At 36.3% G+C, this 26,774-nt stretch overlaps 2 protein-coding genes across 2 annotated transcripts; both read left to right on the top strand.

Annotated features, from left to right (window-relative positions):
• The first annotated feature begins 18,219 nt into the window (after positions 1-18,219).
• Positions 18,220-22,623, top strand: LOC118344202. The gene is made up of 3 exons (XM_035684318.1): positions 18,220-20,002; positions 20,119-20,164; positions 22,563-22,623. Exons 1-3 carry the CDS (start codon positions 18,220-18,222, stop codon positions 22,621-22,623), a joined length of 1,890 nt encoding a protein of 629 aa, XP_035540211.1.
• Positions 22,466-26,423, top strand: LOC108980895 (hydroxyproline O-galactosyltransferase GALT4-like). The gene is made up of 7 exons (XM_018951939.2): positions 22,466-23,545; positions 23,691-23,923; positions 24,007-24,297; positions 24,366-24,494; positions 24,586-24,759; positions 25,730-25,837; positions 25,921-26,423. Exons 1-7 carry the CDS (start codon positions 22,714-22,716, stop codon positions 26,128-26,130), a joined length of 1,977 nt encoding a protein of 658 aa, XP_018807484.1. The 5' UTR covers positions 22,466-22,713; the 3' UTR covers positions 26,131-26,423.
• Positions 26,424-26,774: the final 351 nt, after the last annotated feature.

Here is a 26,774-nt window from a genome sequence, read left to right as displayed (position 1 = left end):
AGGATTATCAGCAAGCAGTCTTTGAATCTATCACAAGTTGAAACATGGAACCGCATAAAGTAAGAACAAACATATTCAAAACTCAATAGGGGTGAACTTCCAAATGAATTTCCCTACGTGTGACTTGAACCAGTCTAGGAATTTTGCAGCATGCATACTATTGACATTATCAGGATACTCTTCACTTACTTGCATGTAGTGCTCACTAGCCAAAAGAACTCGAGCTGTTAATAAATATGTGTAGGGGATGCAATGTAAATCAGTATCTTTAGAACAAAAAATTACTAAGTTGGTAAATAGTTTGGTTACTTAAGGTATTCTTCAATCTTTGGGCAATTATTAAGAACATTACATCTGGCTTTTATGAAAATGTCATCGTCTAATCGGTGACGTGAAGCAAAACCCATGGTACGTTTTTGGTCCAATTAAACTCCTCTATAGCTCGCTTTCTTTTCTTTATGCCTTTTACCAAAATTTGCATCAAGAATATTTTGAAGTTGAATCAGTATATCTTCTCCTGAATACACTGTAGGTGGGTCACGATGCTCTGTATAGCCTTTAAACATAGTCTTTTTCTTTCTCCAGATGTGGCCCGGTGGCAATGTTGTATAATGTTATGCAAAATACACACATCAACGATAACAAATAAAGTAAAAGCAATCATAATCAAGCACACGACGCATAATATACGTGGTTCGGTAAATTGCCTACATTCACAAAACTGCAAAAATCTTATTAACCAGAGGAGATTACAATTACTCAATCTCAACTCACAATCTCTATTGCTTTTTTATCTTTCACACAATATGCACTCACTTGACAATTCTTCTATCTCAATTTATGCTGAAAGTCGTTAAACACAATTCAAATATGACAAATATATAGCAAACAGAATTAGAAACCCTAATTGGCAAAATCTGCGTTCTTCGCTTGAGTGGCATGTCGAGTGCGTCTCGAGCGAACACTAGGATTTGTGTCTCACTTGAGCTCATTGTTGAGCGGGATTTGAGCAAACTCACGGGTTGATCTTCATTTGAACCCATTGTCGAGCGTACGTCGAGCGTATGTCCAACAAACACTCTGTTTCTCGATTTTCAGCTCCAAAACCAGTCTCCACATACACTCCAACAATCTTTCACTTGGAGACTAGGTCTCCACATGCCAGACACTGTTTCTAGTCAAGCCCTATCATCTCTGTAGCTCACAGCTCCTGTTTCAAGATAAAAGACTCACTGAAGTCAAGCCAGGCTTTAGTCTTCCACGTACATCGCCCTTAGTCAGCACATCCACAGGGTGACTCACAACTCCCACTGCACCATGAGTATTCGGTCTTGAACCGATCTTGGCAACCTTAGCCAACTTTCCCAAGTTTTCATGAGGAATGACAAAGCTGACTCCCTTTGGCTTCCTCACATGTCTCGCGCGATCATGCCTACCTTTTTGCACTTTTGTATTTCCCTGCATATCACTGGAGTCTAATGTTAAATACAACGAGTTATATCTCTTACCATGCACTAGAACAAGCGCACCCTTGATGATCTTCCAAGTTCCTCCAGAGAACGTTACTGCAAAATCGTTGTTATCAAGCTGTCCCATAGAGATCAGGTTTTTCTTTAGATCTGTAACATGTCTGACTTACTCTAAAGTCCACAAGCTCCTGTTTGGGAGTGTGATGTGCACATCACTCACTCCCACTAGATCTAGTGCCTATCCATCAACCATATACATCTTTCCAAAATCATCAACAACATAAATCTGCATGATTTATCGATATGAAGAGTTATGAAACGAAGCCCTCGAATCAAACACCCAATAGTCAATAGGACTATGCACTACAAGAAGTAAGACATCATGAATTTCTTCTGCCATTATGTTCATATTATCATCCTCAACACTTTCTTGATTCATGCAGTTTTTCTTGATGTGGCCCGGCTTGCCACAACTTTAGCACGTGATTTATTGCCCAAATCTCGTCATGCTCTTCCCCTGCTCTTGGAGCTTGACCTGTCATGTCCTTCGCCCTGATTATCAACATTCAGGGCCGATCCTAAACCTAATAACTCACCAGAGTCTTTCTTACGTACCTCTTCAGCAAGGACCATGTCACGTATGTCGTCGTAATTCAGTTTTGTTTTGCCAGTTGAACTACTCACAGCCATCCTTATGGCCTCACAACTATTTGACAATGATGCCAACAGAATCAATACTTTGATCTCATCATCAAACTCAATCTTTGTAAAAGATGATTTGTGATCGTATTAAATTCATTCAAGTGTTGGGCTAGAGACATACCTTCCGACATCTTTAGATTGAACAATTTCTTCCTCAAGTGCACTTTATTGTTTGTAGATAGCTTTTCGTACATACCTGACAAAGTCGCTATAAAATCCATCGTGGTTCTCTCCTTACTAATATTGTGTGCCACTGTTTTGGACAAGATCAGCCGAATAAGCCCCAGAACTTGTCGATCTAATAGGGTCCATTCTGCATCATCTATGCTCTCCAGCTTCTTTCTCAATAGTGGAAGGTGGAGCCTCTTCCCATAGAGATAATCCTTGATTTGCATCTTCTAGTACCCAAAATCAGTGCCGTTGAACTTCTTGATCCCGGGAGTGATCACTTTATCCCCAGCCATCATTCTCCTTCAGATCTGACCTTGGTTCTTGATGCCAATTTTTGTGAGATTTTGTGCAAAACACACATACCAACGATGATAAATAAAGTAAAAGCAATCATAATCAAGTAAATGACGCACAATATACGTGGTTCTGTAAATTGCCTACGTCCACAGAGCTGCATGAATTTTATTAACCAGAGGAGATTACAATCACTCAATCTCAACTCACAATCTTTAGGGCTTCTTGCTCTCTCACACAATATACACTCACTTGACAATTGTTCTGTCTCAAAATATGCTAAAAGTCGTCAAACACAAGTCAAATATGTTAAATATATAGCAAACATCGTTGGAAACCCTAATTGAAAAATCTGCGTTCTTCGCTCGAGCGAATAACCAAATCAACATTGGCTCGAGCGGGGTGTCAATAGGGGTTCGAGCGAACACTAGGGTTTGTTTCTCAGCCCTAGTGTTTGCTTGAACTCACTGTTGAGAAGAACTCGAGTGAACTCACGGGTTGAGATTCATTTGAGCCAACTGTTGAGTGCATCTCAAGCGAACTCACGGGTTGAGCTTCGCTCAAATACACATTCAGCAAATACTTTGTTTCTCGATTTTCAGCTCCAAAACTAATCTCCACATACACCCTAACAGGCAAGAATCGGTGATAACCCATGTAACAATGCTTTCAGCTATATGTCAACTACATGGAATCTGTTTCTTTCTTACACGATGAACACGCCATCTTCCCCTTAGTGCTCCGCCCTGAGAGGTTTCTATAAACAGGGAAGTCGTTGATTGTCCACAACAATGCTGCATGCAATCGAAAAGTCTCTTTGGCCTTTGTATCGTATATATCAACACCATTATCCCAAAGATCAATCAATTCATCTATCAAAGGCTGAAGATAAACATCGATTTTATTTTCTGGGGATCTTGGTCTAGGAATCAAGAGTGAAGTGATAAAATTAGATCTTTCATGCATAACCATGGGGGCAAGTTGTAAGGGACAAGAATCACTGGCCATACACTATAAGACTTAGCCAAATTATTAAATGGGTTGAAACCGTCGCTAGCTAAACCAAGCCTGACATTTCTTGGATCTTCCGTGAACTAAGCATGCTCTTCATCAAATGTTGTCCAACCTGAGAGTCAACTAGATGACTTAGAATACCCTGCTAAATGACGTGCTGATCCTGTGCCACTTCATATCAGTTGCTGTTTTTTGAGACATAAACAATCTATGCAACCTTGACTTCAAAGAAAAATGTCGTAGAACCTTATGAGGAATTTCCACCTTGGGAGTTTACATTTCGGGCACTCATCTTTATCTACATTTTCCTTCCAATAAAGTATGCAATCATTTGGATAAATATGTAGCTTGGTGTAAGTAAAGCCCATACCTTTTTCCAAGTTACGTGACTCTTTATATGAGTTTGGAAAAAGGGCATTGGGAAAAGCTGACTTTTGCAAGTGACAAAGCATGTCAAAAGACTATACACTCCAACTACCAAGTGTTTTGATGTGCAGCAACTTGACAGTGAATGATAGTTTATAATACTTTGTACACCTTCATAAAGAGGATGCCGGGAATCAGCCAGCAGCTGGTCGAAAGTTGGCAATGATTTAGTATCGACCGATGGCGAACCCTCAGCATGGAATGACTCAGTTATGAGAACATCAGGAAATCTCCCAACGGCCCAACGTCATCAATGTAATCATCCTCTTCTTTGGGATCATGTAGATCATCATCATCATTATCACTTATGATTAAATCTTCCTCCTCGCCACAAAAAATCCACGTCGTGTAATTCTTCTCAATATCTTTAATGAACAAGTGTCTCTCTACCTAGCTTATAGGCAGGAAATAATTATTTGAACAAAAGACACATAGGCAATGAACTTCCTCACTGGTACCATGAGATTGGGCCAAGATAATGAACTTCTTAACTCCTTTAGCATATTCCCTAGATCCAAATCTATCAGTGATTTGCATCCAACTCTTGTCCGTCTAGAAACAAGTAGAGGTGGAAAATTTGTTCAGTAAGGGATAAATTCAGCACAATGCCAAGTAGAATTCAATAAAGTAAGGAAAAAGTTGTTTAGTGAGTGGGTTGTGGCTACCATGTCCGGGTGCAAACATGTATATGTACTTAAACTTATGAGCATATATATTATTAGGGGTGTGCAATAATAGGCAAAAGCTTTGGTACCTTTAGATATGACGATAAGTGGTAAGAAATGATGTTAGAGGGTACTTTTATTTTGTTAATTAGAACCTGATTAAGGTAATCCAATTCCAACTCTGCTCTTGATGTTAGATCATTCCTCTTCATACTCCTACTAAGGTAATTCACTTCAATCCTCACTACTTATGATTAAGGTAATTTTCATGGGTAAGTTATACCTATCCTAGATATATTCCTACAATTATGGTAGATGTCGTTGCTCAAAGAAGAGGTTAGACTTTGTTTCTTCACCATCTCTACCATTTAATTATAGTCTTAGACCTAAACAATATCAATTTTTCCTCCTCCCACCTTTTGTGGAATGATTTGATTTTTAGTTAACAGATTTTTCTTACTGTTGCCAAGTAGCATATATAATAATTTAGAATCTACTGATCAACAATTACACCATATAGAAACTAAATAGCAAAAATCTACTGGAAAAAAAAAGAAAACAAAAGAGCTAGATAAAAAATATGCTTGAGCAAACAATCCGTCATTGACAATATTTTGAGGCTGCCCCAAATAATAGAAAGAATTAACGGCCCAATATGAATCATACATTTGGAATATGAATCTCATCACAAATATTTGTGATATTGTTATATATAGATATAACAACCATCCATGCATGGTGCCCTTTAATTTTTATTTCTGGTTTCTAGGGTATTACCACAAGAAACAACCATGTTTGGAACATTATCATATAGAACATCGAGCAAATCGAGATCCCTGTGAAAGGATAGTGAAACCAAGCAATTGACAAAGATGGCTTACAATTAAGCTTTGTGTTAGTAATTTTGTGATATTTTGATTTCTTCGCTTTCCATGCACACTTGCCTCGTCTCGTTTAAGTAAATTTTAAAAATCAGCAGGACGGATAAGTTGAGATATTTACAGAAGGTTTAGATTTTAAATTTTCATGTGTGTGATCTAGCTGTAGTGATCTAGGAAATGTGTTAACCATGTATATGTTTGTGCTATATCCTAAAAAGACTAGACTTTACACCTAAACTATAATTTTGTGGGGGCATATGGGCTATTAAGTGCTAAAATAGGAAAAAAAAATTCATGGTCTGAGCCTTCAGCCTGTTTTTTTCAATTGACATAATGACGATGAAGGTGATAATTGACATGGTGATAATTATGTGGATTCCACTTGCTTTTATTACATTTACGTGCATAATCTTGCTAATTTTTTGTTGGATTATTAGAAGAAACTACACTGTCTATCAATTTTTTTACATCACTTTGTGAGGAGAAAGTAATTTATGGCTTCCTAAACCTATAGGACATTCTTATTGTTGGGTTTTCTAGTCCAAAGGCCTAAGAAGCAGTCCCAAAATACCAATGAACTACCTCGTCGTAGGTCTCTTCCAAATGTGATTATAATCTCATATAAACAAAATTATATGATCACTATAAACACTATCTAACACTGTATATATAACACGAAATTATAAAGAAAACTACAGATATTAGGCTAAAAATAGGTTGAAATTAGGGACACATAGGGACTCGATTCTGTCATCACTGTATATGGAAAACATTTCTCAAAATCTAATTCAACCAAATCATAGTAATGAAAAAAATTCATGTAGGTTTTATGAAAACGATTCCACTTTCTAACCGAGCGGTAGTTAGAGAGAGAGAGATCGGTAGAGCCTAAAATAGTGAAAAAGAAACTCACCGGCGTCGGCAAGAAGGCAATCAAAAATAGTTGAGTGAGAGAGAGAGAGAGAGAGAGAGAATCGCGCGCCGGGGGGGTGAAAGAATAGGAAAATTAGGCGTGGGGTAAATTTAGGTTTTTTTTACTATGAAGGACTTATTACGGTGAATTAGATGTCGCCGTAATAAGCAAAATACAGAAAGAAATTCATCTTTTGCGAATAACTCAATTGCTGCGACATAAATCCGCAGTAACAATGATTTGTAGCGGTGACACTTTTGTAATGATAAAGGTTGAATTGCGCCATACCTATTATTTGCAACAAAAATATTACTGCCGATATTATACTGCCGGAAATAGTAATTTATTCTGACGATTTTTCTGATTGACACAAAGAAATAACTCACACAATAAATCAGCTTTTTAGCAGCAATATCTACGTCGCCGGAAATAAAAGTAGCCGCAAATTCTACATTTTCTTGTAGTGTAATAAACGGGTCAATAACGGATTAATCCACTTAATCCAAAATCAACCCACAATAACTTATTTAAATTTTATCGTTATTGGATTGTAAGATTGATATTTTTCAATATGCTTATGTTTTAATTGTTAGGATTATAGCACTGTTTTCAATTTCGTACCGTACCGGCCGGTACGGCTAAAATTTTCCATACTGGCCTCTGGGCCGGTATAGGTACCATATATGTTTCATACTGACCCAAATACCGGCCGTACTGGCCAGTACCAGTCGTACCAGCCTCAATTTCGGCCTGTACCGTCCTATATTTTGGCTGATACTGGTCGATATTTCAGCTTTCAGTTTTTTTTTTTCAAACTACAAGCTTATTTTCTGACCCTCAATTCAGACTAGGCTATTTATAATTTATATATATGTGTATTTATATATAATTTATTCATATATCGACTATCCCAAAATGGTACCGGTATCAAAATATTTCGTTCCAGTGCCTTGACCGGTACGGATTTCGGTACGGTATTCAAAACATTGATTATAAGTCTTGACCTATACTTATATTTGTTATTGTTAGGTTTGTAATATTGGTTTTATTATAGGTTAAAATCTAAAATAATGTTGATATTTTTTTAATGGGCAGTCTTATTTTTTTTTTTTACATATTGTGGATATTAATAAATGTAGATTTTAACTTTTATGTGAAATTATACTAATCAGTTCAAATGGGTTATGCGGGTTAGTTCAATCCATTTACATCAAACGGGTTGAAATGAGTCGAATTGTATTGACTCATTTCTAACTAATTATTAAACGGGTCAAAACATATGAGATAACACAACTCACTATTTAAATGAGTCGTGTTAGGATTTAAAAGTCTGACCGGTTTAACTTAACGGGTCATGTTTAGATTGACCCATATAATCAAATGTTTATGACTTAACACGATAAAAACACTTCATGTAAACATGAATTGCCATCCCTATTCATAGTTGTTGTTCACATTATCACATTTGCCAAATGCTTGCCAGGGGTTGTGGAGAGATTGCAGACCGAATGTTTATAAAAGGGGTAGTGATAAAGTTATTATTCTCTTACTACCTATTTACTACTTATAGTGTATTTGAAGGTTTTTTTTTATTTTTTTATCATTTTATTTTAAATATTTTTTTAACATCTTTAATCATTAAGAAAATAATTACAAAATACATAATTTTACTAATATTTACTTCCTTAACTATTAAGTAAAATAAAAAATTAAATACGAAATTAAATACAAAAAGATAGAAGTAGAAAGATAGTAACCGTATCATTATCCTTATAAAAAATAGTAAGGACTAATTTTTTTATTATCTCAATTGATTTCGTTCGTAATATTCTTAATAGGATATATTCAATACTTTTTTAAAATGTAAGTCGAACTCAAACTTATATTTATCTTTAATATTCCAAGAAAAATCACTAGAGATTTGATTTATTTGTAAATATTATTTATTAAATAAATATTATATTTTCAGTATAGTATTGAGATGTGTTATTTTCTATCATCATGCATGTTATTTTCTAAGCCGTCGATATATGTTTGTCAATAATTTTATGTGTTATATTTTAAATCATTTTTATTCTAAATTTTGTCTTTAACAGTTATAACAATCGAGGTGTTATATTTTAAATATTTTTTATTAAGTCGTTCATTTATGAAACTATTTAAAATATTTCACATTAATAAATATGAATGTAATAAATAAGAAAATCTAAAATTAAGATTAGTCTCCATAACACTATATTACTTTACATGCCTCTTCTTTCTCCTCTTTGAACTAACGTGTTTTCTCATTCTGTTCCATTTTTTTTTTTTTTTGTAAAACGACTATAGGTCAAGGCTAAAGAGATGTGGTATTTTTCATTTATATCGATCTTATTTGATATTTTTCATTTACATATTAGAAAAATAGAAACAAAAAAAACTATTGTCTCTCGCCTCATTTATCAATTACAGCCTCGAAAAGTCCAATTAACTTGTGCCCTTTCCTTAGCCGGCCTTGATTCTTTTGTTACGTTACAATCAAGTCATATATACTAATTCATAATTCCTCCCATCCCTCCCGTCAGGGTATTCCCCATTTTAATTATACTAATTCGTATTTGCTTATGTGTTTGCATCTTTTAAATATTTTATTTTTTGAAAGTAAGTGAGACAAACTACAGTGGGCTAGGGGTTCTACCCGCCTGTAGCCACTTATCCTGCACCCATTCTTGTTTAGGTGGGGTGTAAGAACGGGGGGTGACAGCTAAATCAACCCCATACCCCATCTCCACCTATATTTCTAACCGTTAGTGATTGACACCACCACCGCCTAGCCATCTCATCTCGATGACACATTTTTCACAATAAAATCGCATATATATCGTAAGAATAGCACAAAACTAACAAAAAGTCTCAGATTTGTACACATATATTCAGATCAATGCACAGAACCACAAATCAAAACTAACAAAAAGTCTCAAATTTGTACACATATTTATATCAATGTACATAACTACAAATCCACTATTGTGACTATGACCCACGGCCACGACCTTGGCTCATAAATCCCATAGACCCAAGATCGCAGTTGTGGGTCATAAAACTAGCAAACCCCTGATTGCAAACATGAGTTTTTAGCTGAATCCATGGTTGCAAACGTGGTCTTGGGTCGTAGATACCCAAGCATAACCAAGTCGTGGTCATAGTGTTATAGACTACGGCTTGACCGTGATCCACTACAATAGAAATAGAAGCTGAGAGGAGGACGAGAAGAAAAAGAGAAGATGAGGAGAAGAGAAAGAGAGATAATAGAGGATGGTGGACCGTGAGGGGTGAAAGGAAGGGGAGAAGAGAAGAGAAGAGAAGAGAAGAGAAGAGAAGAGGAGAGGAAGGGAGAGAAATGAAAGGAGAGAGAGAAATATGTCAATTTTATAGTTAGGATTTTTATTTATTTTTTATTTATTTAAGTATACGAGAGGGTACGTAAAATTTCGGGCAAATGGAGTAGCCACCCACCCCCTGCCCTTATACACTTTTTTCCAAGTCAGGAACCTGCCTGCACCTGTAGAGAAATTAAACAACAAATAGAAGCGGAATTACGACAATATGGTGACACTCCCGTGAGGGTATTTGTCCCACAAGTTGGTGATGAACAAAGGGAATTGAGTGCATTTGTTTGTGCACCAATGACCCCTATTTATAGGCCATCATGCACCGGTTGGTAAAGGGCACATCCATTGGTTAACCAATGGTAGCCCAAAGGTCACAACCTTAAGGAGTGACACATCCTATTGTGAAAAGGCACAACCATTGGTAAACCAATGGTAACTCAAAAGTCACATCCTTAAGAAGTGACACAACCTTTTGACTAAATCAAAAGGTTGTGTCTCTTGACACTTCATTTAACATCACCCCTCATGGGAACCATCACCATGTTAGAGAATGTCATTCCAAGGGGTACACCGTTTGGTGATCACACCCCTTAGAATAACATCTCCCACTTGATCACACAAAACGGTGATGATCCAGTTGAGTATTTTACCTTGGTACCAATATGAGCTTTCCACTACTCAACTCTCATCTGCAACTCTTGCAGATCGGCGTTAGAGCATGACAAGCCTCTACGTGCACACGTTTTTGTCATTACCTTATCTGACCGCACCCTTTACCATATGTGCTCCCACTGATCACATATTATGGATGACTACATTTCACTAAAAAAAATTTTAGTGAATGGCATCAATTCTCCGTGACTGGATCAACAATCCATACATCTGTCACAATTGACGACTTCAGCCGAATACATAACATATGTATCGACCTGCGCTGAATTTTCGTTAAGTACTTCCTCTAGAGGCTATTCCTGAGGTTTTTTCCTAATCACCTTATCAACGACTTTGCAAATGATTAACCATTTACTTGGGTAATCAAATCACATTTCACTAAAACTTTAGTGAATGGCACTGAATTTTCGTTAAGTACTTACTCACCTGAGTCTTTCCTTAACACCTTATCAGCGACTTTACCATGATCAACCTTTTACTTGATTAATCAATCTGCACTGAAATTTTATCAAATACTCACCCTAAGGCCATTCCTGAGGTTTTCCTTGATCACCTTATCAGTGACTTTACAAATGACCAAAATTTTCATTTGGGTATCTCTATAACTCCAATTTTCTAGGCGTCCCCAGAATTTGCTGAGTTATACATGCTGACCATGAGATTGCTTCACCTAGGTTTCTCTCAATCCCATTCTAGTTACATGTTCTCTGAATTTCTCCAGAGATAAACCTTTGGTCATTGGATCTGCTACCATCTCGGTCGAGGAAACGAAATTAACCTTGACCTCACATCTTTCCACTATATCTAAAATATAGTGATAATGCACATCAATGTGTTTTCCCTTGGAACTCTGTATTCCACTTTTTATCAAAGAAATGGCAGACTGATTATCACAAAACACATTGATTGGTTCTGTGGATGTACCCAAATTTAAGCTTTCAACAAAACGTTTTATCCACACCGCATTACTCACTGCAGTACTACAAGCAATATATTCTGCTTCCATAGTAGACTTAGCAACACAGCCCTGTTTCTTACTTAACCAAGAAACTGCTGTTCCACCAAATAGAAATATATATCCAGTTATAGATTTTCTATCATCTACTTCACTTCCAAAATCAGCATCACTATAGCCAATTAATTTTAGATCACTGTTTCCAAAGCACAATTTCAAATTTTTGGTACCTTGTAAATATCTCAATATACGCTTAACTGCTTGCCAATGTTCTTTACCTGGATTGGATTGAAATCTACTTACCAATCCAACTGCATGACAAATATCTGGTCTGGTACTTGTCATTGCATACATGAGGCTTCCCACAGCTTGAGCATAGGGAACTTTAAGCATTTCACTTATTTCATCCTCATCTTTTGGGCACATACTTTTATTTAAAGTATGAGCTTTGCAAACAGGCGTACTTAAAAATTTACAATTTTCCATACCAAATCTTTTAAGTACTTTTTCTAGATATTTCTCTTGATCTAAATACAATAGATTTGAATTTCTATCTCTAGAAATTCTTATACCAAGAACATAAGCGGCTTCACCCATGTCTTTCATTTCAAATTTAGATTTCAAGAATTCCTTTGTTGCATGCATCATATCTAGACAATTACTTGCCAGTAATATATCATCAACATACAATGATAATAATGTTAATTGATTATCATTTTTCCATATGTATACACAGTGATCTAGTGGACTCATTTCATATCCCATTTCCAAAATGGCTTGGTGAAATTTCAAGTACCATTGTCTTGAGGATTGCTTAAGTCCATACAGTGACTTTCTCAACCTGTAGACTTTCTCTTCATGTCCTTTAATTTGGAATCCTTCTGGTTGAATCATAAAGATATCATCTTTTAATTCACCATTGAGAAAAGCTGTTTTTACATCTAACTGATGTAATTCCAAATTCATCCTGGCAACAATGGACATGATGATCCTTACGGATGTGAACTTCGCCACAGGCGAATATGTATCAACAAAGTCTACACCTGGTTGTTGAGTATATCCCTTGGCCACTAACCTTGCTTTGTACCTTTCTAAACTGCCATCAATTTTAAATTTTCTTCTGAGAACCCATTTACAACCAATAGCTTTTCTATATTTTGGAAGATCTGTTAACTCCCAAACATTATTTTTGTTTATTGATTCTATTTCATCTTTCTTGGCCTCAAGCCATTTATCTGAATCAATACTATTGACTGCCTCAGAAAAATTTTCAGGATCATTATCTAAATTTTCCAAACTGATATTTAGTGCATAATGATCTTGAAATAATATTGATGGTCTTCTGGATCTTTTACTCCCACTGTCTCCAACATCAATGCCTGAAAATTGATTTTCATCTGACTTTCTTTTATTATTCTGGATTTGAATAATATCATTATTTTTATTGTCAGATTCTGTGGAGATCCGTTGATTCTCTAAATCATTTAATAAATCTATTTGATCAACAGGAGTAACAAGGTTCGTGTTTTCCAAGAAAACGACATTCCTACTTTCTATCAATCCTTTTTCAGAATGATAAAATCTATAACCACTTCTGTTTTCTACATACCCAATAAACCTGCATTCCCAGGTTTTACTTTTTAATTTATCCCTTAGTGGCCTTGGGATAAGCACTTGTGCCTTACAACCCCACACTTTGAGCTTACTTAAGTCTGGTTTATGTCCCGTCCATAATTCGTAAGGTGTAAGAGGTTTCGCTTTAGTTTCAACTCTATTTAATATATATGCAGCAGTCGATAATGCTTCACCCCAAAAATGTATTGGTAGATCAGCATATGCCATTATCGATCGCACCATATCCAATAGAGTTCTATTTCTTCTTTCTGCAATGCCATTTTGTTGAGGTTTATATGGCATAGTATAAATATGTCTTATACCATTCAATTTGCAGAAATTGTCTAAAGCTTCAAATTCTCCTCCTCTGTTACTATTCAAACTTTTAATGGGTCTACCCAACTGGGTTTCTACTTCTAATTTAAATTCTTTAAATTTCTCAATTGCATCAGATTTATGCTTGAGTAAGTAGATTTGTCCATATCTTGAATAATCATCAGTGAAAGTAATAAAGTACTCCATTCCTCTATGAGTTTTTGTTTTAAAAGGTCCACACACATCAGGATGTATAATTTCTAGTAAATCCGTAGATTTCCAACTTTTTGAAAAAGATTTACTACTCATTTTTCCTTTGATACATGGTTCACATATATCAAAATTATCTGAGTTTATTTGTGGTATTAATCCACTTTTATACATTCTGATCATTTTATTTTTATTTATATGGCCTAATCTTAAGTGCCATAAATATGTACAATCAGTAGACACATTCAAATACTCAGAAATACGTACTTTATTAATATCAACATTCAGTACATACATATTATGATCTCTGACGCCTTTCACTGACATATTACCCTTACTTATTACAACGGTTTCAGACTTAAACTCAACTGTGTAGCCTTTCTGATCTAGTACAGACACTGATACTAAATTCCTACGAACAGTAGGTACATATAGAACATCATTTAGTAAAATAACGGAACCATTCACTTTGAATTTACATGTACCTTGCCCCAAGACATCGCAATATGTATTGTTGCTCATATACACTTTGTGCTCTCCAGTTTGTTTATCTTCAAGTTTGACAAACATATCTTTGTTCCTGCATATATGTCTTGTTGCTCCAGAGTCAACCCACCATGATTCTGTCATTGGTTCTACTAGCATCACTTCTGAGATCGTCATCACAATTTCCTTGCTTTCTTGTACTTTTCTTTTGTTAGGACATTGTGATTTATAATGGCCATTCTTTCCACACTTAAAACAGTTTCCAGAAAATGGTTTATTTTGTTTCCTTTTCAACCATTTCATTTTCTTAAACTGTTTTGGCTTCATCTTATTCTGTGTAGAACGCTTGTCCTGAGCCATCAATAAATTGGACGATTCACTATCTTTATTCCTTCTTTTCATCCTTTCACCTTCAAGTATTAAAAGTACTGGAAGTGATATCATTGTTACTTCATTTCCACTGTGTGTTAAAGAAGTAATAATGTGATCCCAAGATGAAGGAAGACTATTTAGTATGGTTGTAACTTGCATTTTATCACTGAGAGGATGACCGGCATCATTTAATTCTTTCGCCATCAACTCCATTTGAAGTACATGATCACCAATATCATCATTCTCTTTCATACAAGTCCGGTTATACTTATCCAACAATAACTGTATATAAGTATCCGACCTTAAACCATACTTTGCTTCAATTGCATCCATAATTTCTTTAGCAGTTTCATAGTCTTCAAATAAAGGAATAATGTGATCACTCATGCAATGCAAAATTAAAGCTTTTGCCCATGCATTGTGTTCTATCCATTTATCTACATTTAAAATGCTGTTTACACTTTCACTTTCATCATCTTCTACATTTCCTTTCCCATGGCTTTGGTGTTGTTAATGTATATAAGGTTTTTTCATGGGTTAGAAGAAAAGTTATATGCCTTTTCCAGGCCCGGAAATTTCTTCCATTCAATTTTTCTATCCCTGAGGGATCAATACTTTTCTTCGGTGCCATGAATAATAAACCTTAAAAAATTAATCAACAAGAAGAATGTAGAAATAATAAATGTGTACTATTTAAATATAATAGTTCAACTGTGAAAAATTAAAATTATTACAAACTTAATTAGTAATAATAATAACCCTTGGGTTTAATCTAAGGTGGCAGCCTAGAAATTCTCCTATTATATTTTATATAAGGCGAATAATAAAAGCGACGCCCCGATCGAGGATATCCACGACCTTTCCTTGATGTTTCACCTCTTTCAAAGAATTTCTGGCGGTAATTTCGATCAATAGGTGCTTTATAATAATTTGGCTTGAAATTTGGAGCACAACGGCTTTTGAACGGACCAAATCGGGCTTGAAATGATCTCGAACGGCCCGATTCAAAATTTCTGCCTTGAACCGGTTCAGGAAACCGGGTGAGCCGGTTCAAGCCGTGTTCTAGAGATCGGCTTCTGGAGGCGGCTCGGTCAACGGCTCGGCTCTGAGATCGGCTTGCGGCTCGGCTTGAGGCTCGGCTGGAAGGGTGTGAAACGGTGCCGTTTGGAGGTATCTGTTGTGGTTCTTCAGTGCCTAAAACGACGTTGTCGTTTTGCTCCTTGGGTTGAACGACAATGTCGTTTAGCCCAGGTGGAATTTCAAATTCCTTACCGTTGGACAAAACGATGTTGTCGTTTGGATCTACGGGCTGAACGACACTGTCGTTTAGCCCCTCCCAGATCCGAATTGGACGACCGTTGGACGAAACGGTACGGTTTCGTCCTGGGTCGTCTTCAACCTCGCGCAGAGGCGTTCCAGCGTCCGTGAAGCTTGTGTCTTCACTCCCGTCCGACTAGTTGGTGGCCGGCGACGACGAATCCGACGTGCTCCCGAGGTCGACGACGTCCGGCGGTGGTGAGAGGCTCCGGCGACCGGCCGAAATAGTAACTTTGTGGACAAATGGGCTATTTAAATCACTATTCCTTTGTGTAAAATAATACCAATAATTTTCTTCAAAATAGTAACAATTTACTAAATTTTGAAGATTACCAGTATACTCTAAACCCCCCACCATGATCTGAAAAAGTTTCTCTCTCGGATTTTCAAGCAAACGAAGATGATTAAAATATGCAAGTGTGGTTGCCAAACCAAGCACTTGCCTATTTATCGTCTTTGTAATGCGCGATAAAATTCCCTCTGACATGACCTGGCTCTTGATACCACTGTAGAGAAGTTAAACAACAAATAGAAGCGGAATTACGACAATATGGTGACACTCCCGTGAGGGTATTTGTCCCACAAGTTGGTGATGAACAAAGGGAATTGAGTGCATTTGTTTGTGCACCAATGACCCCTATTTATAGGCCATCATGCACCGGTTGGTAAATGGCACATCCATTGGTTAACCAATGGTAGCCCAAAGGTCACAACCTTAAGGAGTGACACATCCTATTGTGAAAAGGCCCTATTGTGAAAAGTCATAACCATTGGTAAACCAATGGTAACCCAAAAGTCACATCCTTAAGAAGTGACACAACCTTTTGACTAAATCAAAAGGTTGTGTCTCTTGACACTTCCTTTAACATCACCCCTCATGGGAACCATCACCATGTTAGAGAATGTCATTCCAAGGGGTACACCGTTTGGTGATCACACCAGTGTTTTTGGTACTGTACCGTACCGGCCGGTACGGCCGGTATATGCCGTACCGGCCAATCGGCCGGTACCGGTAAAATAAGTGTTCCGTTTTGGCCGAAATTTCGGCCGTACCGGCCGGTACATGACTGTACCGGCCGGTATTTTATATTTCGGCCGAAACACAAATTTCGGCCGGTACGCTTTTCAGCAGTTAGGTTGATGGCATTTTTGTAATTTTTGCAAACTATAAAGGGCAATTTTGGAATTTTACCACAAAATCAAAACCTACTTTCGGACTCCAGAATCTCATTTCTCAATCTCTGCCTTCTAATATCCTGAACTCAATTCGGCCGAACCATTTCGGCGCCCAGGCTCACGGCTCCCAGTCCCACGCCTCAGTCACGCACGAGCAGCCAACGGCCAGCGGCCCAGCAGTCCACCGCACGACGCCGACCACCACCAGGCCTCAACTTGGTATTTTATTTTTACTATTTTTTTTGTTTATATTTATAACTTAATTTAATTATTTTTTTGTTACTTTTTTGATAAACAAATCAGAATTGTATTTTGATAGATGTTTTAGATTATATTGTTATAGTGTTTGTTTGTATTTTTATAGATATTTTAGATTATATTGTTATAGATGTTTGTTTTTATTTTGATAGATGTTTTAGATTATATTTTTATAGATGTTTGTTACTTTGTTTGTATTTTTAATTTTTGATAGATGTTTTAGATTATATTTTGATAGATGTTTTAGATTATATTTTGATAGATGTTTGTTTGTATTTTTATAGATGATGTTTTAGATTATATTTTTATAGATGTTTGTTTTTATTTTGATAGATGTTTTAGATTATATTTTTATAGATATTTTAGATTATATTTTTATAGATGTTTGTTTGTATTTTTATAGATGTTTTAGATTATATTGTTATAGATGTTTGTTTTTATTTTGATAGATGTTTTAGATTATATTTTGATAGATGTTTGTTTGTATTTTTAATTTTTTATAGATGTTTTAGATTATATTTTGATAGATGTTTTAGATTATATTTTGATAGATGTTTGTTTGTATTTTTATAGATGATGTTTTAGATTATATTTTTATAGATGTTTGTTTTTATTTTGATAGATGTTTTAGATTATATTTTTATAGATATTTTAGATTATATTTTTATAGATGTTTGTTTGTATTTTTATAGATGTTTTAGATTATATTGTTATAGATGTTTGTTTTTATTTTGATAGATGTTTTAGATTATATTTTGATAGATGTTTGTTTGTATTCTTATAGATGATGTTTTAGATTATATTTTTATAGATGTTTGTTTTTATTTTTTATTCTTATAAATGTTTTTGATTATATTGCATAAGTAGTTTAGATTTGATGAGTTTCTTCTTAATGACTTACTTATAAGTGTTAATTTGTTATACTTTAATAGTTATAAATGTCTAGTTGTCAATCAACTGGTGGTATGACTTCAACTCCATCACTTGCTCCTGTAAGATCAGAAGATCCAGCATGGGCCCATGCACGTGCTGTGCCAGGGGCAAGAAATAATACTGAATGTTTATATTGTAATAAAATAATTAGAGGTGGCGGGATCACTCGGTTGAAGCATCATCTAGCTGGAATTCCAGGCGATGTAGAAGCATGTAAAAATGTGTCTGAAGATGTAAAATGGCAAATGAAGGAGTTGCTTAATGAAATGAAAAAAAGCAAAGAGAAGAGAAGGAGAATAAGGTCAGAGATTGGAGGCGATATAGATTTAACATCTGATGATATTGACGATCGTAATAGTATGGAGGAACAGTCTCAACTTTCAAAAGGTAAGGGGAAGTCGAAAGAATCTGGAACTGGAGAGTCAGTGGGGGGATTGAGTAGATTTTTTGCTCCAAGAACAACTCCTGGGGCCCAACCTTCAATTAAGAGTTCTATGTGTTCAAATGAGATGATTGTAAAAGCAAAGATGGCTGTAGCACGCTGTTGGTATGATGCTAATCTGCCTTTTAATGCTGCTCAATCTAAGTTTTATCAACCAGCTATTGATGCCATGACTACCATTGGGCCAGGATTCAAAGGCCCATCTTTATATGAGTTGAGAGGAAATTTGTTAAAAATGGCTGTGAATGAGGTTCAAGATTATTTGCAACAAATTAAGAAGATTTGGAATGAGACCGGTTGTTCACTAATGGCAGATGGTTGGACAAACCAGAAGCAACAATCAATAATCAACTTTCTTGTTTATTGTCCGAAAGGTACAATGTTTTTGAAGTCTGTTGATACATCTGGTCTTAGAAAAGATGCTGAAACATTGTTTAACATCTTTGATGAGGTTGTTCAAGAAATTGGAGCTGAGAATCTTGTGCAGTTCATAACGGACAATGATGCAAGTTATAAAGCTGCAGGAAAAAAGTTACAACAGAAGTATGGCTCTTTCTACTGGTCCCCATGTGCAGCTCATTGCATAGATTTAATGTTGGAGAATTTTTCTGATCCAAGATATTTTCCCCTTATTGATGATACCATAAAAAAGGCAAAAAAGATAACAAAATTCATTTATAACCATGGCTGGGTTTTGGCATTGATGAGAAAAGACTTTACCAAAGGTCATGATTTGTGTCGTCCTGCAATTACAAGATTTGCGACAAATTTTTTAAGTATCCAATGTTTGCTCTTGTTTAAGAAAGAACTCAGACAAATGTTTACTTGTGATAAATGGATTGCATCAAATCATTCTAAGAGCAGTATAGGGAAAGGGATAGCTGAGATTGTTTTAGAAGATAAAGAGTTTTGGGTTCAATGTCAATTCATTGTTAAAGTTAGTGAACCTTTGGTTCATGTTCTACGACTTGTTGACGGGGATGAGAAGCTTGCAATGGGATACTTGTATGATGCAATGGAAAGAGCCAAAGAGAACATAAAAGCAAGATGCAATAACAAAGTCAGTTTATTCAGTCCATTCACCAGGATCATTGATTCCAGATGGGATAGGCAGCTTCACAGTCCATTACATGCAGCGGGTTGTTTTCTTAACCCTGGAATTTACTATAGCCCCAATTTTAAAAATAAAAATGAAGTTATAAGAGGCTTCAACAGCTGTGTTATGAAAATGGAACTTGATCCCGATAATCAAGACAAGATCATTGCAGAACTTGACTTGTATAAGAATGCAATAGGTGAGTTTGGACATTCTTTAGCAATCCGCCAGCGTGATAAGATTAATCCAGGTATTATCATTTATCAATATCATTTGTTAAATAGTGTGACTTTGTACTTTAAATTTTATCTTATTTTATTTTTACTTGTATTTAATTAATAATTTATAATTGTATTATTGTTATAGTTGCATGGTGGACCCAATTTGGTTGCGAGGTTCCAACGCTTCAAAGGTTTGCTGTTCGAGTACTAAGTCAATGTTGTAGTGCAACTGGATGTGAGAGAAACTGGAGCACATTTGATTTTATTCATTCGAAGAAGAGAAATAGATTAGTGCATAAACGTTTGAATGACTTAGTATTTGTTCGTTATAACTTGAAGCTGAGAGAGAGGTAAATTTTTTTAATACTAATGTTTTCACTGTTGAAAAATATATAACATTTTCACTTATGTTTGATTTTATTTTGACAGGAGCATAAAAAAGGGAAGAGATGCTTTAGATCCAATCAATCTTGAAAACATTGATTTGATGGAAGAATGGGTAGGTGAAGAATCTGAGCTTCTTGATGGAGAAGATTTGGATTGGGCAAGTATTGAGGAGCCATTGGCCTCACTAAATGAGGAAGACAATTATAATATTGGTGTTGATGTTGATGATGGAGATGACGTTGATGAAAATATTTTGATTCACATGTCGAATCCTGATCCTTATTGTCTTTTTGATGAGGATGATCATCTTTGATGACGTAGTGAAGTTACTGATTTTATCATGATAATATTGGTATTTATATTTTATAACTTTATGTTAGTTGTAACTTAAAACTTAAGACTTGTATTGAGAATATTGAGTTTGACTTATTTTGTTGTTATTTTGAAATACAGTTAATGCTTGTATATATATAATTTATCCAAGTTTAAATTATTCCAAAACGGTATACAAAACGGTACCGGTACGGTACGGTACCGGTACCGAAACGGTATCGTGACCGAAATATTATGCCGGAACGGTACACGAAACTGTACCGGTACCGAAATATTTCATTCCAGTGCCTTGACCGGTACGGCTTCCGGTACGGTATTCAAAACTTTGGATCACACCCCTTAGAATAACAGCACCTACACCACTAGTCCCCTAGTTAGACAAACGGAGCGGGTTATGGGAGCTTGCCGCCTAACCCTACCGTGGGCGATGGCTTGACCATTGACATAACGTGTGAAGTTGGAATCAACTGGTCCATTTACCATTCATTAGTCTCAAATTAATTAAGTTGGGACCAATTCAAGTAGATGAATATATTCAATCCACGGTTTGATTCCTGCATTTTGTTTTTGCATTTCAAATTGTTTATACTATATATAAAAATAAAAAAAATTAAAGTGGTCAAGTGATGGGATTGAGTAGCATGGTCCGGACCATATACATTATAATTACATTAAGTTCTATAATGCAGACAGTCTTCACATGACCAATTTGAAGAGCGCCCTCTAACAAATGAATAACTAAACATTCAAGATATCAATTTAGTTGGAATCTCAATTAATACATCATCTTAATAATAAAAGGAGAAATAAGTTATCCCAACAAATTTCCATATATTGAATGGAAAATTCTGAACTTAAAAATGTAGAAATAGACTACCACAACGACGACGACGACAATAGCGACGTGTCGTTCAAATACTTTTTATTATGACTCGGTTTCTTCATATCACTTGGAAAGTTTTGATGTGTCAACCAAAAACAAGGTTTATATTTTGACACTTTCTTCTTGTGATCCTAGTTATAATGGTTAGATTACGGCAAGTAATATCAAATATTTAAATTAGGAAAAAAACACCAACCACCCAATCAGTCGAACAATTCGCCAAAATTTAAATTTTCTTGGAGTTTTTGTTCATTCTTTTAAAGACTTAAAATATGAAAGATAATATTTATAATTGTTGAAGTGAATTATTTGAAACACATATACACAATTAATGTTATTAAAACAATTTGAGGTATCAATTTATTAAAAATAAGTGTTTTAAGCCTAAAAAGATTCTATAAAAATAAATTTATAATATAATATATTATATTCAGTCATGTAATTTATAAATTTATTTTTAAAAATCTCTTTATTATTAAAATATTTATTCATTTCAAATGAATCCAAATTCATGGTGTATTTGCCCACCTCTCTGGAATCAAAATGGGCCATCTTCAAACGGTCTCAACCCTTTCAATTTACTCACGCTCTTTCTACCAAAGTTCCAACCAATTCGTAAGGCAAAGCATTCATTCCTTCAATACTTTTTTTTGTTTATAAAATATTTTATTTTCTCCAATAAAATACTCTAGCCTCCGACCGTTACGACAGGCGTCGTGGGAGGAAATTCAGCAGGACGGTGTCGTTTCTTTACGACGGTCCATGTGCATGTCCGAAATAATCTTTTATTTCCTTTTTTGGAAGAGGATTTTCGAAATTTCCCAAAACAAAGGGCCCTTTTTCTAGTTTCCACTTAAATATTCCTTCCTTCTTTAGAAACTTCTTCATTACTACTGCTTTTTTTTTTTTTTTTTATGTAATCATCATTGTGAATCTGAGCTCTCTCAATCAATCTGATCCATCTTTTCTACTTCCTTCAAATCTAGGGTTACCATTAACAAGAAGAAGAAGAGGAAGAAGCTTTTACCTGAAAACCACCCCAATTGATTCTCCGATTCCTTCTTTTTTTTTTTTTTTTGGGGGCCCAAAGAACTCCTCTTTCTCCTGGAAAAGAAGAGGAAACCTTTTTGAGGGACAATGAAGCGGGCAAAGCTTGAAACTTTGACGTCGCCGACTCGGCTCAGATTGCTTGAAGTTTTTATTGGCGTTCTGTTTCTTTACTTGCTCTTCGTCAGCTTCGAAATCCCCCTGGTATTCCGGACCGGGGACCCGTCGGTTTCGGACGAAGAGGAATTCGGGCTTCTCGGCGACGCCTTGCCCGGGCAAGTGCCACTTGAGAGTGGAGAAGAATTTTCCGAAGATGACGCCCTGCGGAACCGGACACCGAAACGGCGTATTCGCGTGTTCGGTAAAGTCTCTGGCTTGGTTTTGAACAAAAATCGTTTCGATGGTAATGCCGGTAAGGACGAGATCTCGGAGCTTCACAAGGCGGCAAAGCGCGCCTGGGTAGTTGGAAAGAAGCTCTGGGACGATCTAGAGTCCGGGAAGATCGAGCTTAATGCGAAAACCCAGCTCGAGAACCGGTCCGAGTCGTGCCCGCATTCCATTTCGTTATCCGGGATCGAATTTCGACACCGGAACCGGGTCCTGGTTCTCCCGTGCGGGCTTACGCTGTGGTCCCACATTACCGTGGTGGGGACGCCGCGATGGGCTCACCCGGAGTACGATCCGAAGATAGCGTTACTGAAGGAAGGGGACGACTCGGTGATGGTGTCGCAGTTTATGATGGAGTTGCAGGGGCTAAAGACAGTGGACGGGGAGGACCCACCTAGAATTCTGCATTTCAACCCTAGGTTGAAGGGGGACTGGAGTGGGAAGCCGGTGATCGAGCAGAACACCTGTTACAGGATGCAGTGGGCCTCGCCGCTGAGGTGCGAGGGGTGGAAGTCTAGGGCGGATGAAGAAACCGGTAGGTGGTTATTTCATTTTCAGTTTGTTTTTGCTGATTTCTTAACTTCAGAGAATGCATAAGCTTTATGTTTGTCAAGAATAATTAAATCTGTCTGAAAAAACTGGCATTGTTTACATTGTTGATTCTTTTAAACTCTATGAAGTTGATGAGCAAGTGAAATGTGAAAAGTGGATTCGCGATGATAACAATCACTCAGAAGAGTCGAAGGTGACGTGGTGGTTGAAAAGGCTGATAGGGCGGACGAAGAAGGTGTCTTTAGACTGGCCATACCCTTTTGCAGAGGGCAAGTTGTTCGTTTTAACCCTCAGTGCTGGCTTGGAAGGTTACCATATCAATGTAGATGGGAGGCATGTCACTTCTTTCCCTTATCGCATTGTGAGTACCCTTGTTATATCTCTTCAAATTTTAATGAATGCAGGACGTCTTTAAAGAAAAAGAAACTTATCTAATGTTCGTAGGGATTTGTGCTTGAAGATGCCACTGGACTTTTTCTCAATGGGGATGTCGACGTGCATTCTGTGTTTGCAGCTTCCTTACCCACATCACACCCCAGTCTCCAACCACAAATGCATCTTGAGATGTTTACTGAATGGAAAGCCCCACCTCTTCCCAATGGGCATGTGGAGCTTTTCATTGGCATCCTTTCTGCTGGAAACCATTTTGCTGAGCGAATGGCTGTGAGAAAGTCATGGATGCAGAATAAATTAATTAAATCTTCACATGTTGTGGCTCGTTTTTTTGTTGCAATGGTAAGCTTTAATGAGGAACAATTAATGCATAAGCTTTATATTGGATTTTTACATCTATATTTTGACAGCATGGGAGAATGGAAGTAAATCTGGAGCTAAGGAAAGAAGCAGAGTATTTTGGGGATATAGTGATGGTTCCTTATATGGATAACTATGATCTTGTAGTGTTGAAGACCATAGCGACCTGCGAATATGGGGTGAGTTTTAGGAAAACCCCCAAAGTTGATTATGCATTTTGTTCTTTGTAGCTATAAATTTTATATTGTTAATGCATGTGGCTCTTCACAGGTTCGCACAGTGGGTGCCAAGTATATTATGAAGTGTGATGATGACACATTTGTTAGGGTGGGTGCCATGATCAAGGAAGCGAGGAAAGTTGGTGAAGATACAAGCCTTTATATTGGAAATATGAACTACCACCACAAGCCCCTTCGTCATGGTAAATGGGCTGTGACCTATGAGGTATGAATTCCTTCCTCCCCCAGGGGCGGACCTACACTTGGTCTGTAAAAAAAAATGAAGTTTTAAGGGTTTTTTTATAAGCATAATCCTATAAAAATTCTTTTATTTTTCTTGTAAAAAAAATAATCCTATAAAAATCCACTTGCTCCCCAAAAAAAAAAAAATGATTTTGTAGTTTTGCCCCCTCAAAATGAAATTCTTGGTTTCGCCCCCTGCCCCCCTTGCTTCTCTAATCCTTGATGGATCATTCACTCGTTTCCTTTGGTTGCTTAACGTACCAGTACCACTATAATAGCTTTTGTTTTGACTCAAATAAGCAATGCTTCTTGGTTTTTACTTCTAATTTTCCTTTTTAACACATCGTAGTTGGCATTTATGTTCATGTTCAGGTAATGTGATGAAGGCAGTGTTATGCCATGCCTAATTATGTCTGATTTGAATTTCAGTTGCTTTTCAGCATAGTAATTTGTCAATGTTCTATATTGGGATAATATAGCTATCTTCCCGAGGTTTAATGATGGTTTATTTCGTGTGATCTAAGGTGTAGTATCTATTTCTTGTTTATAGGTATTAGACACCCAATCATTCCATTGTATGATTATCTTGCTAGCATGTTTTATTTATCGGTTAGGCAATCAATTGGAATTCTCTAGTTCATAGCTAAATGTGCGATTGTCTCACCTAGAGGTGGCGTTTAAACGATTTTTGTCACCCAAAGGCATTGCATCTGCTGTGAACAGAGGAAGCCATAGCATTAATAATTCCTTTCTCAAGTTTGATGTTTGGGTCGGAAAATGACCATGACCAACTCTATAGTCATTCTTTTTTGCTGAGCTGAAATTCCAGAAAGTTTGGACTTCTTTACCAGCTTGATTCTTAATGCTCTTTTGACTATGTGGATTAACTATTTTGGGGGTCTCATATGTTGTTCATTTCTCACAAAGTAGTGCCCTTTTCTTGTGTGTTCCAGGAATGGCCAGAGGAGGATTATCCTCCATATGCAAATGGTCCGGGTTACATTTTATCATCCGACATTTCACAGTTCATTATATCAGAGTTTGAAAAGCAAAAATTAAGAGTATGTTGCTTGTTCTTCTGCTCTCACTCTCTCTCAGTAATGGCTTTTGATGATTAATTAGATGGATGTCCACATATTTGCAGTTGTTCAAGATGGAAGATGTGAGCGTGGGAATGTGGGTGGAGCAGTTCAACAATTCAAGACCAGTGCAGTATGTGCACAGCTTGAAGTTCTGCCAGTTTGGGTGCATTGAAGATTATTACACAGCACATTACCAATCTCCAAGACAAATGACATGCTTGTGGGACAAATTGCAATCTCAACGAAAACCCAAGTGCTGCAATATGAGATAGCAATGACGGATAGCCATACAAATTTTGCAGCCATAGTATAGTATATACCTCTGTAAATACGCAAGCCCGGGTTATATATTAAGGGGAAATTCAATCTCCTTCCAAATTCATTCATTATTTCACCTTTTCACCATCTTTTTCTTCTCCCATTTTCATTTTTCTTAAAGGCTTGACGATACTAATAGAAATAAAGTTGCTACCTGTGAACTATACTGGAAACGTTTAAAAGCATTTAGTAGTTTTGTAACTAGAGCGTAAATCAAAGAAGGGGAATGAAGCGAAAACTCATGCTTCTTTCCCAACTTCATTCATTATTTCAACATTTTCTCGACACTTTTGTCTCACCATTTTCATCCTTCCGAAGGCTGGACTGTACTAGAGAAAAAGAAATTGCTTCCTCTGATATGTAGAATGATCAAATTAGTCCCAGATTTTCATCAGTGAACCGTACTTATAAATGTATGAGAATTGTTACAGACACAAAGAAATTATACAAAATAAATTTATAAATTGATGTGGTTTTATATAATTTGTTAGATCTACTTTATAATAAAAATAATATTATAATTTGACGTATCATATTGAATCACATTAGTTTGTTGGTTTATTTTTGTGTAATTTTTTTGTGGTTAAAATATTTTCCT

This window comes from Juglans regia, chromosome 13 (genome assembly GCF_001411555.2).
Source record: "Juglans regia cultivar Chandler chromosome 13, Walnut 2.0, whole genome shotgun sequence".
Classification (NCBI taxonomy): domain Eukaryota; kingdom Viridiplantae; phylum Streptophyta; class Magnoliopsida; order Fagales; family Juglandaceae; genus Juglans; species Juglans regia.
Note: the sequence above shows the minus strand (reverse complement) of the source record. Positions and strands in the feature narration are given on the sequence as shown.